General features: G+C 39.8%; 1 protein-coding gene across 5 annotated transcripts in view; it reads right to left on the bottom strand.

Annotated features, from left to right (window-relative positions):
• The window catches only part of ZNF521 (zinc finger protein 521), a 312,240-nt gene that overhangs the window by 272,798 nt on the left and 24,986 nt on the right, over positions 1-14,456 (bottom strand). For all 5 annotated transcript variants that reach the window (XM_005224070.5, XM_015460072.3, NM_001105419.1 and 2 more), the window contains 1 exon segment: positions 7,636-7,815. In XM_005224070.5, coding sequence (XP_005224127.1) covers positions 7,636-7,815 — 180 coding nt within the window.

Genomic DNA, 14,456 nt, shown 5'->3' with positions numbered 1-14,456 from the left:
TAAAAAAAAACAACAACCCAGATGTCTAAAAAAAAGTCTTCAGTTCACAAAATCTATGTGAAGCTTCCAAGAAGCCTCATAACTCTTAAAATCAAATTAAGTGAACATGCTATTTTATACTGATGTGGTGTCCAATCATTGGTTCAGTGACTTTTCCTCAAAACTGTGAATCCGTACAATACTAATATTGGTAAAGGACTCACAGATCTGCCTAGGGTTAATAAATGCAATCTACAAATATGTTCTCTGAAAATACAACCACCTTGCAGTCGCACAAACCTCTACCTACCCCTCTCACCAGTAGTATGGTGGGCCAGAGGGTTAAGAACTAACATGGTGCTGTTTAGCTTTTCTGCATTTGCACCCAGGCAATTCACATTAATGATGTGAAAGAACACTTCACAGACAACTCAAGTTTGCAAATTAGCAGAGAAGAGAAAAATGACTCAGAACAACAAGCGTACAGTATTACCAAATGCACTTTACACATTTATCCTGTTAAGTGTAGCTTAGTTCTGACGATTTACAATGCTGGTTCTTACTCAGTTTTGTCAGCATAATAAAGTCTCCATAATCTCAGCCTTCCCCCCGCCCCCCAGCACCCTGCTATTAAATCTTTGTTGAGAAGTGTGATGAGACCCCTTTGGCTTCCAGCCCTCCCTACCCCCTGAGGGAATTGGCAAGAAATGATAGGGTTTGTGGATTAGGAAAATGAGAGGTTCTCTGTGCTTTTCCTTCTTTAAATATATATTTTGATAATCTGTCTTCTGCATCAGAGAGTCCCAACAGCATTAGTGTTGATTCCCCTCCCTTCCCAGCCTCCAGGAAAAACAGAGCATGGCTGGGGCGAGACAGGTGCTTTCCAACTACTGCTACAGCTGAAGAGCAGGGTTTAATTTTTCCACCTTTCCCCCTATACCTTCAAGCAGGGATGAGATAAGATTTATTTGTTCATCTTGGATTGCAGACTAGAGGGCAATTGCCTTGGGAGACAAAAAAGAAGGCCATCCTGTCCCTCATTATCCTAAGGGACTGCTCTGCTGCTTCCTGGGCCAGAAGCTTGTCCAGAACAGCACTCACCTTCCAGAATCCCCCTCAGGGATGCACCGCGTGAACTGTGTGTGTGATGCCCGAGATCTCTGCACCCTTGCTGGTCCACTGTCTGTGAGTTCAGTGCAGGCCACTGGTGCCTACTCACGAACTGACCTGGGGCATAACTGATGCCTGAGCTGACTTTCAAACCTGAGTCTAAAATGGATCATCCTGGTCCATCTTTGACCTTCGTCTCCCAAGGCCAGGTCTAGTCTAGGCTCACTTGGCAAGACTGTACCAGGATTTCAAAACTTTCAGTTTGGAGTGAGTCAGTTTTCACCTTGGCAGGCTCCCCCTTGGGGAGGAGAGTCACCAAAGAACTGATCTCAAGTTACCACAAGCACTCAGTTCAGGATGGGAATCTCATGGCAGGGTTTCTCCCAGTTCAGGGTGAAACTACCCTGACTAACTCCCATAGGTGTCAGACCACAGAATACCTCTGCTTTCTGTTACTGTGCAAATCAGCAGGTTTAAGACTTTTCTCTCCCAAACTACTCGATAGCTAATTCTCCTATACACTTCCAGTTGTCCTCTCCTTCATACAAACTATTCACCAAAAAATTTTCAGGCTCTGATCTAGATGGATGTGACCACACACGTAAGTAAAGACTTCAAGATTAACAGACGGGAAGCCAAAAGGAGTAAGGAAGAAAGCTGAGAAAACAGCAAGAGACTATAACACAGCCAGAAAGAGAAAAAAGAGGGGATGTATAAAGACAATAAGGAAATGAAGAGTCTTGAAACAAGGATAAGAAGAAGCAAAGGAAAATGAACAAAGATACAAATGAGACTACATGAAATTAAAAGAAAAAAAAGTGAAAAAGAAAAGAGTAAAATTAAAGGGGAAAAAAACCCCAAATACTAGACTAACATTTTGTCCTCTAGAAAAAAGAAGCACCAAGAGTTAACTCAAGCAGCAGGAAACTAAATTAAGAAGAGTAGGACCTTCTAACTTAGAGTAAAAGGTTTTAATCAAGCAAGAAGGTAAAAGCACCATATTACTTTTTTAATTAAAATGCTACCAGTGTCTTTAATCTCTTCCAGATTAGACTGAAGGGTGTGTGTGTATGCGTGCTTGCTGATCTCCTTCAGTCGTGTCTGACTCTTGGTGACCCCATGGACTGTAGCCTGCCAGGCTCCTCTGTCCATGGAATTCTCCAGGTGAGAATACTGCAGTAGAGAGCCACGCCCTCCTCCAGGGAGTCTTCCCAACCCAGGGATCAAACCCGCATCTTTTATGTCTCCCACACTGGCAGGCGGATTCTTTACTGAAGGGTACACTTAGTCAACTCAACTCAAGTTTGAACTCTAACACTTTCAGTTCAATTCGGTTCAGTTGCTCAGTCGTGTCTAACTCTTTGCGACCCCAACTGAACTGAACTGAAAGTGTTAAGAGTTCAAACTCGAGTTGAGCAGAGACTGAAGGGTACCCTTAGTCAACCCAAGTTTGAACTCTAACACTTTAAACAAATGTAAATCATTCCTAATTTTGTTCCTCACCCTTCTGTTCTCTCCCTGACCTTCCCTTTCTGCTTTTTCCTCATCGGTCTACCACCCTGAACATCATAAACAGGACCAAAGCCCATCAGCTTTACCTCTTCTGAAATATTTCATTAAATCACACATACGCCTCTGTTTTCCTTCCTTTGTTTAAAATGTCGTGGGATAAAATGATGTGAGCATAGACTAGGATTCTAAGATTTTAGAAAGCTTAAGATTAAAACAAACCAAATATTTTATTAGGGTTTGAGGTTTTTGAGGAATAAGAATTTTTAACCCATAGGTATTATCTTCACCATACCATGTGCTGAAAAAAATCAGCATTTTCTGCACTGATATTAAAGTTGTATAATATATAAAGAAATATATTACTGCATACAATATATAAAGTTATTCAGGAATAATTTTTTTTTGCTTCTACTCTATTTCATAGAGCTGGACATAAAGATAATTCCATGGTAGGAACTCAATAAAAGGTAAACACTAAATAGAATTTGAAGGCTTTTCTTTTTTAATATTGAATTTTAAATTTAATCTTTCACACGAGAGAGACACTTTTCTCACCTAAGGTAAGATTTCTTGCTGGCATAGTTTAAATCGGCCATATCAGTTGCATTCCCATGTCTTCACCCTAAAGTTAGCGTTGATTCCACATAAGTAGAGCTTCCCTTTAAAGCTATTCCACTGAAAATAGAATCATATTAACGGTGCACTTAATGGGATTTTCCAAAAATTATGCATTCTGAGGAGAAAATGCACTAAATGAAGTCAATTAAGTGTACATGAGTTAGAAAATGCAAATAAATCCACAAAGAATACCTATACACACCCAATAGAATGCGTAACTTGAAAAGGCAAGCAAAACAAATGTTATCAAGGACGCACAACTTGAACTCTCAGACAATGCCGGTGAAAAGTGGGAAATGGTGCAACCACTTGTGATCGAGATTCAGAGGTTTTCCACAGAGTTAAGTATACCCTACCCTGTGATCCAGCAATTCTACTCCTACTCAACTCAAGGGAACTAAAACATACGTCCACAAAAAAGACCTGTATAGGAAGGTTCACAACAACTTTATTTATGGTAACCAAAAACTAAAATAACCAAAACATCTAGCAATAGGAGAATGGAAAACAAATGGTGATACATTCACAGGTTGGAATACTACACAGCAATAAAAAAGAACCGACTTCTTATACATACAAGAATGAATCTTGCAGATAGTGTGCTGAACAAAAGAAACCAGACACACGATGAGAGTTCACGCTGTGTACGTATTAGAAGTTCTGGAAGAGGCGAAACAAACCTGCAGGTAAAAACTTCAAAGCTAGCTACTTTTGCTGGAGCATTACTGACTGGAAAAGAGTCAAGAGAAGAGAAATTTCTAGGAGATGATCTTAAGAGGGATATGGGTCACATGGGTATATGTATTTTATCAAAACTCATCAAATGGTACCCTGAGGACTTACAAATTTAACTCTATATAAATCATACATTATAAATTATAGCATTAATAATGATAAACAACTATTAAACTCTAGTCAGTTGGTCTGCTTATCCTGATGATATGAGTATGTAATTTTTAAACTACTTACTGTGTGTTCTAGACTCAGCAACTGAGTATATATATTGAAGATAAGGGAAGCTAGGTGGCTCACTACTCGAGAAGGCAGTAACAAACACGGAGAGAAAAAAGATTGGGATGTTCGACAAGTGCTAGATTGAAATGATGGGCATCAGTAGAAATATTGGCTCTTGTTAGAGAGAGAAAAATACAAATATGTGTATATATTTGTGTATACATACATTTTATAAGCTATATTATACAGGTATTATACTAAGTGCTAAGTCACTTCAGTCCTGTCTGACTCTTTGCAACCCTATGGACTGTAGCCCACCAGGCTCCTCTTATTCATGGGATTCTCCAAGGAAGAATATTGGAGTGAGTGGTCATGCCTTCCTCCAGGGGATCTTCCCGACCCAGGGATTGAAACCTCATCTCTTGTTGTCTCCTGCTTTGGCAAGCGGGTTCTTTAACATTAGCACCACTTGGGAAGCCCATTACACTAAATACACATATATATTTCCTCATTCTATCTGCTGAGATGGTTTATAACCAATGATGGATCTTTATCAATGAGTACACATAGTGCCCACATCTTGATTTCTAAATACCTTGGTCCTCTTGAAGGAACCAGGGCTCCTTGGACAGAAGATTGATTAGGACCAGAACATGAGGAGCCTGGAGCATCTGTTAGAAGGAGAAACTGAATCTATCCTCAAATAGACAGAGACATATTAAGCTGACATAGGATCCAGTTTGCAGGGACTACTACTGACCAAATTTCAGTGAATTTGAGCAAGCAATGATAGTAATGAATTATGACCCATGAAAGAAAATAAAAATCCAAATGCCCACAGTGATATGAACACAAAAATCAATGAATGAATAAGAAATTGTAGTCTAAGGCCAACTAATAAATATAAAAATTATAAAGCTAAAGTGGGTATTTCATGAGAATGAAAATATTTACATGGTGTCAAAGTGAAAGTTGCTCAGTCATGTCTGACTCTTTGCAACCCCATGGACTGTAGCCTGCCAGGCTCCTCTGTCCATGGAATTCTCCAGGCCAGAGTACTGGAGTGGGTAGCCATCTCTTCTGCAGGAGGTCTTCCTGACCCAGGAATTGAACCAGGGTCTCCTGCATTGCAGGTTAATTCTTTACCAACTTAGCTACCAGGGAAGCCCCAAAGTATCTTCCCACAAATTACTTATTGTATTTACCAAGGGAAAACAACTTTTGAACACTGGAGAAAGTTGGCAGATCAGATCAGATCAGTTGCTCAGTCATGTCCGACTCTTTGCGACCCCATGAATAGCAGCACGCCAGGCCTCCCTGTCCATCACCAACTCCCGGAGTTCACTGACCCGCCACTTAAAACAAGTATTCAGTGTTAACCCCATCAACACTGGTAAAAATCAACAGCAGATACTTCCTGACCTGATAAACTGAGAAGGGCCCAACATCACTTTGGTGGTATTCCTGCCATGGAAGTATGTCCAACTCTTAGTTGCTCACTCCTGTCTGATTCTGCAACCCAATGGACTTTATTTCACCAGGCTCCTCTGTCCAGGAATTTTCCAAGCAAGAATATTGGAATGAATAGTCATTCCCTTCTCCAGGGATCGAACCTGGGTCTCCTGCACTGCAGGCAGATTCTTTACTGTGTGAGCAACCAGGGAAGCCCCATGGAAGAATAGAAGCTGAATATAACCATAAGGAAACATCAAACAAACCCAATTATAAATAGGCATTTTATAAAATGCTGAGAGTTACTCTCAAAAAATGAGATCATTTCAGGTGAAAGGAGAAAAGAGAGACATGACAATTAAAAGTTATGCATGATCCTGAATCCCAGAGGAGAAAAAGCAAAACAACAAACAAAAACCTTGAAATGACATTGTTGGGACAACTGTTGAAATTTAAATATTGGTTGTGGATTAGATAACAGTATTCTGTGTTAAATGTGAACTTCCCTCATTTTGATTAAGTGTGCTGTAGTCATGTAAGAGAATGTATTTATTCTTAGGAAGTACACAGGATATATTTAGAAGGGTGTGAAGTCTCCAACCTTCTCTCAAATGACTAAGAAAAAAAAATTAATGAGACAATGACAGAGCAAAGAGGCTAAAATACAAACAATGTGTGAATCAGATAAGTGGTAAACGAGAGTCACATATAATATCTTTGCAATTTTTCTATAAGTTTGGAATTATATCAAAAGAAAAGTTATCAAAACCCTAAAAAATATGTACACAGCCAATGTTTCTATAAGCTTCATAGATTCTCAAACTTACATTCCAAAAAAGATGATAATAGGTTTTCTAAAAGAAAGAAGAGTCTAATAAACATGCTCACTGCAATCCCTTTTTGAAAAGCAACAGTGCACTTCAATAAAGAAGGCTATTTAATTGGATTTAATCCAATATTTCCATAATAATCTGCTCAGGAAACCTAGTTTAAATGGAACACCTATTAAAATCTTGCAAAATTATCAACATTCTGTGGAAAACAGTTGCAGAACCACTTGTCTAATAAATACATTTCCTACACATGGTTAGTTGAAGAAAGATTTGTGCTAGGAAAATAAGAGAAAGAGATCTACAAATACACACACACCGGGGCAATGTCAGTTCCAAATAATAAGAGAAAAATGACATGATTATAAAAAGGGATGTATATATAAAATGTCCCTCCAACTTTGTATAGTATGTTCCTGCAGGATATATTTTTAGGGAGTATAACTTTGGTAACCGAGTTTTACTTTTATCCAACCGTTAACTTGAACACGTCCTGTTTCCTGTCATTTTAAATCTGATTTTTACCATGAAACATAGAGGAGAATAGTTGCCATGACTTAAGTGAGCGCCTTCTGTGGGCCAGGCACTGTGCAAGGCTTAGAGAATACAGTGATGAGCAAGACAGCGTTCCTGCCACCCGTGAGCTTCCAGTCTAATGAGGGCGATGGAAAAGTTAACACATGCATTGAACACTGTGATATTCATGACTAAGCATAAGGCTTTACAGGGCAAAAAAGGCACTAAACTCAGCAAAGAGTGACCGATGAGGAAAAGTTTTCTTAAGGAGACGTTTAAACTAAATGAAATTCATGCATGCTAAACTTCTGGGAAAACATATTCAGAAGGTATTTTTAAACTTTATCTTAGGCACCCCATGTTAGGTTCTCCATCTACATAGTTTAAAAGACTACATCACTGTTGCTTCTTAAAAAGGAAACAAAAACATATCCCTTAGCTATCAATATCTAGGTACACTTCAATATCTAAGGATGATTGTGACACTGAACTTGCCATAAACCATTACCTTAGAAGACTTTCTAAAGCACTTCCAGACTTACCTAGGTACTCAAGTGAAAGAATAAAACAGCTGGAAGACAACAGAAGAGAAAGGAACAAACGGAAAAAAAAAAATCAGAAATAGAACAGGGTGAGGAGACAAGAAGTGATAAGTACTGTTTACCTGTCAGCTGACATTGATTGATCTTGTGTTCTGTGATATCGCTCAGTGACTCGAACACCTGGAGGCAGCTGTCACAGCTGTGCACAGCTTCGTCCTCTAGCTCCTCCCCGTCTTCCGGCCTCTTCTTACAGTCTATTGCTTCTCCATCTTCAGTCTTGTCTTCAAGTTTACAGTTGGGGTCTGAAAAAAGAAATCAAGACTGTAAGTATGGGGTTGAAAGATAGGTTCTTTTCAAGTCACTTTTAATCTTGCTACCAAAAACAGAAACACCTTCTCCCTGGAAGCTGCAAAAGGAGGGCTTTATTGCAGATTTTATTTCAGAAGCATCGAAAAATGAGTCCTCCCTAAAATCTGTCAGTTCCTGATGACTAGAGCATCTCTCCTCCAATACATAGCCCTTTTCCCAACCCCTTTCAAATAATTTGCCACCCTTAAAGTTAACTTTGACATTTTTTTCACAGCCTTCTTTTTTTTTTTTTTTGCTTACAAGAGAGAGATAAATCACTTTTGAAATTAAACAGTCTCCAATGCAGAGGGGAAAAACCACCGTGCTTGAGAATGAATTCCTTTTCTGCTAAATATACTCTTTCACAGGAAATTACCAGAATTAGCCAAAAGTCTAGAATAAGCTAAGCTAATTACCATAGGCACGAAATTGACCTTTACTTATAAACTGGTCAAAACACACAGTTACCCCATTATTTGTTAGACGGCAATAGCAAAATAAGCTCCGCCACACAGCCAAACATTCTTGCAAGCACAAATTCAAGTGTAAATGCATTGGTATGTCTCTTGGTTTCAAAACCATCAAAAAACAAAACCAAATATACAAAGAGCAATTACAGATTATAATTGAGTCAACAACTTCACCTGACATTACTAGCCTCAAAGAGCTGAATAGTGGGAAAACTAAAAATGCTGCTGCCAAGTCGCTTCAGTCGTGTCCGACTCTGTGCGACCCCATAGACGGCAGCCCAGCAGGCTCCCCCATCCCTGGGATTCTCCAGGCAAGAACACTGGAGTGGGTTGCCATTTCCTTCTCCAAAGAGCTAAATAGTGGGAAAACTAAAACTAGTTCCATTCTAACCCTAAGAATGACACACAAATAGCAAGAGGGACTAAGACAAGCAAAAACCCACATGATGTTTCCCCTTGGAGCTCAATGAATACTTCGTGATTTCTTATGCTGTCTTTTGCCTCATTTTAAAGAAGTACCCCCGAATATTTTAGTGCCACTGCTCCTCTTTGCAGGAAAGCAGAGGAAGAGAGAGAATGCCTCTTTAGGGAAAATTGGGATAATAAAATCTGTGACTTCGTTTACAGAACATTCATTTCGAATAGCAAAAAGTCCTCCAAAGTCAGAAGTAAATTATGTCTCAAAACAGAGTTTTCAGTGAAATAGTTACAAAAGAATTGTATCAAGGTACCTAAGAAATATGTAATATGTTTTCTGTAGTCATTTTTTTTAATATGGAGGATAAATATTTGAAATATTGCAATCCAGAATTCACAGAATCGAATGAGCCCAGACTTCACTGGAAAGTCAATGAATGCCATCAGCCTCCCATCCGGCTATCGAAATTTCTGCCACTCTGCATGCCAGTTGCTTCTGCGAACCTGCTTCTACAACTCACAGTGCTGCCCTTTGGCTGGCAGTTGCTCCAAAGCCTTTCTTCACATCTGTAATAAACTTAACTATATCATCACCCTTCAAACGATTCCCAAATGCCCAAATCAACTTACATTTCAACATGGAGAATGATCTCTTGGGTTCATGAGGCAAAAGCAGAATCCCCAATTCAAAGAGCAAGTAGTTTTTGTTTATTTGTTTTCAAACAAGAACGTCGGGTTAAAGTAAATTGATAATTCGGGTTGATTTGTCATCTGGAAAATTATTATCTTCATACTCTATGCAGTGTCCGTTTCAATATACTGAGTTATAGACTGCTCATCCCTGGGGGAGTAATCACAGGACCTTTTTCATTTGCCCTGTTCTTTGCCCAGCACAGCACTATGTCCGGGTAAGTGCTTAGTAAATAGTATTTAGTGATGACGAGAAGGGAGAGGAGAGAGGAAAAAAGGAGTACATTAAAAAGTCCTTTCCTAGTATTTTTCCTGTGAATGGGAACAGACCAGTTACCTCCAAATTCAAAAGTATCTACATGCCTACATCTTCGAAAGCTGATGCAATGTCAAAGCATCACATATGCCTTTGCTGGTTTCAAATGTTTCATCTAGCGCTACAGACGCAACAAATACGTAATGGTTCAAAAAGCTCCAACAAGCTAAAACCGAGTGGTAAAATACTGCCAAATTAGAGCCACTCAGGAAAATAAGTAAGTGTCCCCACTACGGCGAACTGGCCCCCACACCCATTCAACCCTTGGTGGAAGGCAGCAGACGCCTACTGAACACTCCTGGTTGTTTAGCATGAGTTTCCAGTTTCTCATAAAACTGACAGCACTCAGGGAAATGTGGGGGCTGGGTCTGAATTTTAATATGATTATTTAAATGCTACGCATCAAGTCTGCAGGCCTGTTTGTTTTTAAATAAGGAGACACTCTGAATACTTTAAGTAGTATGCAGAGAAAATGATAAGAACTTGCCTTCCTTATTATTCAAGAATATGGGCACTTTACACGAATCCAAATCAAAAATATCAAACAAATAGGAAAGCCTGCATGATGCTTTAGGTCTTAACAGCTAAGGAATGACCCCGGTCCATGCTTCTGACACTGTGGCTAGTTATTAAAATGAGGGTCATTTTAAGACTAATAAAAAATGGTTTTGCTTCCACTTCTGCATTTACAGATAGAATCCTTCAGGGACTGAAGTCAGTCAAGCTTATTCACTTCTGCTGCAACTTCAGGATGCAAGCTCCAGCCAACTGGCGAATTTGTTTTTAGGTCACCACTTAAGAGGGACCCTCTGGGGGGTGGGTGCGATTACAGCCTCTGATGCCTTAGTGTAGTGTAATGAGCTCCAGAATCTTAGGCTCTCTCCTAACGAGTAGATTGTTGTTGTTGTTGTTGTTTTGCCAACCTCCATGTCCATGAAGAATTCGCTCTTGCCCATTCAAAAGATGCGTTTATTTGTGTTACGAGTTTCCATTCGTAGTGGCGCTGGAAGATTCCAGAAAGCTTACATTGTCAACCATTTCTTTCCCACAGGTGGCTACACTTCAATAATTGCACATGGCCTTAGTTAGGTAGTTTTTATAAAGTCCTTTGAGAGTCAATCATAAAAAATAATTGTATTACTCTGCTAGCCATTCAAACCTCTGACTTCAACCTAAGGGGTTATAAATACAGGGTCTGTGCCTGTGAACACTGCCCCACCCCCAACACCACTGCAGGATGGACAGCTGTTATTCCAACTCTCTTGTACTACAAACCCTCCCAAAGGGCAGTATTTTAAAGTACCTGCACATCTCCCCTCCCTGCACTGCAACTACCAACTCCATCACAGCCGCAGGCACCGTTCTGTCCGCTGCCCTGAAGGAGGCCACCCAAACGTGTTTCATCCATCACACACAACCTCACATGCCCAGCCAACTTTCTGGCTCATCCCTTCTGAAAGGGCCCTAGGAGGCACTAGACTTAACAATGTTTGAACTTGGATAAAGGCTTAATTTTGGAACAAAGACACGATTATTATTATAAAAATAAATGGCGGCTCTCTGTTTTCAATTGTGTTAACATTACTTATAAATGGAAATTTAAAAGAAAGTGTGATTTTTTTCCCCTTATTATGTTCCCTGGTAGGTGGTTTCTTCCTTCTTCTCATCCTCCTCTTCATAAGGGTTGTTATTGCTACAACTTGGTTTAATAAAATTACAACTTTGGGGAAAATGAAAAATTGCGCTGGCTTAAAAGTGTTGGAGGCAATAAACCCATGGACTTCAATTAATTTCAAGTGTGGGATCAGTTTAAGGCCAACCAGCAGAAATTCTATTCTGTCCATGTAAAAATGAGGTTTCACCACATTTACTTTTTATAACCTATATAAAAGTCAAGTAAAAGTAATGAATATCTAAAAGCCATCTCAGTGGACTGGCAAAGACTATCTGTATTCTTGAAACTCATCCTACATATTTCTCTCTGTGCAACAAGGATCCCAGGCCTGATCAAAGTTAAAAAATGTCAAACCACTGAGAACACAGCCCAATTTCCAATCCATCTCACTGCCTAGAAATGGACCTCCTTCCAAGCCACTTTTGCATGGAAAAGCACTGGCAAAAGTAAGAAAAACTAAGAGATCATGTGGTTATAATTATTACCAGGCAAGGAATATTTCTGCAGCTCAGTGGTAAAGTAAAACTCTGTCGCTTTCTGCTCCCAATAGTGTCCATCGCAAAACAACTGCCTCATTAAATCTCTGCAGTAAGATTAATATGCCGTAGCCGCACTACATTTATAACTTGGTACTCTATAAAAAGCACATTTAATGGTAAGAGCCAGAGCCTAGATACAAAGTATTACTATAAAAACTTCTGGCAGCGAATACACAGTGCAGGCCCTCTGTCCTTCTTGCCGGAGATATAAATGAGGCTTTTTCCTGGTGGATTCTAAGCATGAGGCTCTACCTTACAAACCAGTCTGTTTTTACGAGAGTGGCAGAAACACAGGATTCAGAGGATGATGTAAATATGAATGCAAGAAGACTACTTAACAACTAAGATTGGCAAGAGATGAATGAACCCAAAATACTCCACTTACACACACGCAAACTTAAAAACTGGACCATTTCCTAACAGTTTGTTCTCTGGTCATAGCCAGCTTTTCACCAGATTAAACAACCATGGCATGAATTACTCAATCTTAAAGCAACCCACACAGTGCCAGTAAGTTCAAGAAAATACCAGCTAAAATATGCACACTGCCTTAAAAAAAGAACAAGTCTTGGCTTCATGTGAATACCATGACCTCTTGGATCTGAATCACCTAAAACTACAAAACACTAGATGGTCAATAAAAAGTGAGCTCAACACGACATTATTAGTGGACTAGTAAAAGTATGTTTTTGTTATTTTGGAAAGCGGCCTAAGTTCTTTCTTCCAAGGATATCTTCTGAAAATAAAAAAAAAGCATTATAACCCTAGTGTCTTATTTTCAGGAACTCGATGATGAATAAGTCAACAGATAATTTAAACACATGCATTCCACACTCAAATGTCCCCAGGTTGCTACGAATGATGCACCTCAAGTGAACAATAAGCTTGTGCCCCAAATTGTCTGATGTTGTTTTTCAAGTTCACATATAGTCACAGTGACTGGTCTTCTAAGGTTTACTGAAGTTCCACACCTAAAAAGTAAACCAGAGACTGCTCTTATTTAGAGCAAACAATGTCTGAAAGCACTCCTACCTTAGCACGCCTGTGTACTCAGTTGCTTCAGTCGTGTCCGACTCTTTGCGACCCCATGGACTGTAGCCCACCAGGCTCCTTTGTCCATGGGATTCTCTAGGCAAGAATACTGGAGTGGGTTGCCATTTCCTTCTCCAGGGGATCTTCCCCATCCAGGGATCGAACACACGTCTCATGCGTCCCACGCACTGCCAAGCAAATTCTTTACCACTGTGCCACCTGGGAAGCCTCTAGAAATGTGCTCAAATTCCATCAACTGGTGTATCCTGATGCTAAGAAGAGAGGAAAAGTTACCTTTGGGCTACAAAGAGTTAAAGAGGAGCTTTCCTCCTTTACCAAAGGGTAAAAAAAACCAAAGGGTGGGATCATTATTTTGTGCTTTCTGGGCTCTACATATGCATTCTAACTGGAAATCCCATAAGATGAGAACAGACTTGGGGAAAATAAATCATCCATTGTTATAAAATCACAAGCAGGCTCTGATGAAGGAACAGGGCTGTCTGGACCCCACCTGCCTGCTACTCTGCTGCCTCCCCTTTTTCTACTGTCAAGAAAAAGTAAACAAACAAAACAAAAGCAAAAGCACTCTGAGGTGGTCAAGGATGCACATGCCCAAACTCTGGCCTCAACTGGCAGAACAGGGACAGCCATCGAGGTTGAGACCTGGTGATGACAACAGGTCCAGGGAGCTCAAGGAATCGTGGATACAAACGTGCTCTTTTTACTTTTCCTACAATGTTCATGTTCTAACCACTCTATTCTCTGAAAGTTGTTAAACTGTTTTAAAGAAAAAAGGGGGGAAAAGAGAGAGAGAGAGGAAAAAAAAAAAAAAAAAAACCTTTTCATGTACTTTTCTTTCCTGCCTCTAAAATCTCATATAGAAAGAATTATCTCTATGTTAAACAAAATCCCACAGTTGGAGTCTAGAATTTCGGTGGTTTTGCTTGATTGTTCTACAGGTCTATCACGGTCCTTGAGGACCAAAGAGAAACGTATCAGATGCTCTATTAGGAAGGGGCACATGCCAAATATGAACGTACGGCCACTCTTCTTTATACAATGAAATTCCTCATAGGAGGATGCTGAGTGGGAGGAAATTAGCCTTGAGAGAGGTTAAAACACACACACAGACACAGACACTCTGAAAACTACACACTCAAACTTTGGAACCAAATAAAGTTTCTCTTCTTCCAATCAGAATCCTATTCAAATTTCCTTCCTCAACTTCATCCTTATGTATCTTTAACATGAAATTTAGAAGAAAGCAATCCTAGCACTCTAACTTTCATAAAGAGGATTTATAAAGAGATTCCCACCTTAATCATTTAACCTTCAATTTGGGGGACTGTGGTTGTCTTGTTGCACCTTCAGCAAACAAACATTTACTGAGCATCCACATAGTAAGAGGCATTTGGCTAAGGCCCTGGGCTTCCCAGGTGGCGCTAGTGGTAAAGAA

This window comes from Bos taurus, chromosome 24 (assembly GCF_002263795.3).
Source record: "Bos taurus isolate L1 Dominette 01449 registration number 42190680 breed Hereford chromosome 24, ARS-UCD2.0, whole genome shotgun sequence".
NCBI classification, from domain to species: domain Eukaryota; kingdom Metazoa; phylum Chordata; class Mammalia; order Artiodactyla; family Bovidae; genus Bos; species Bos taurus.
The sequence above is the reverse complement of the archived record's forward strand: the minus strand, read 5'-3'. Positions and strand labels throughout refer to the sequence as shown.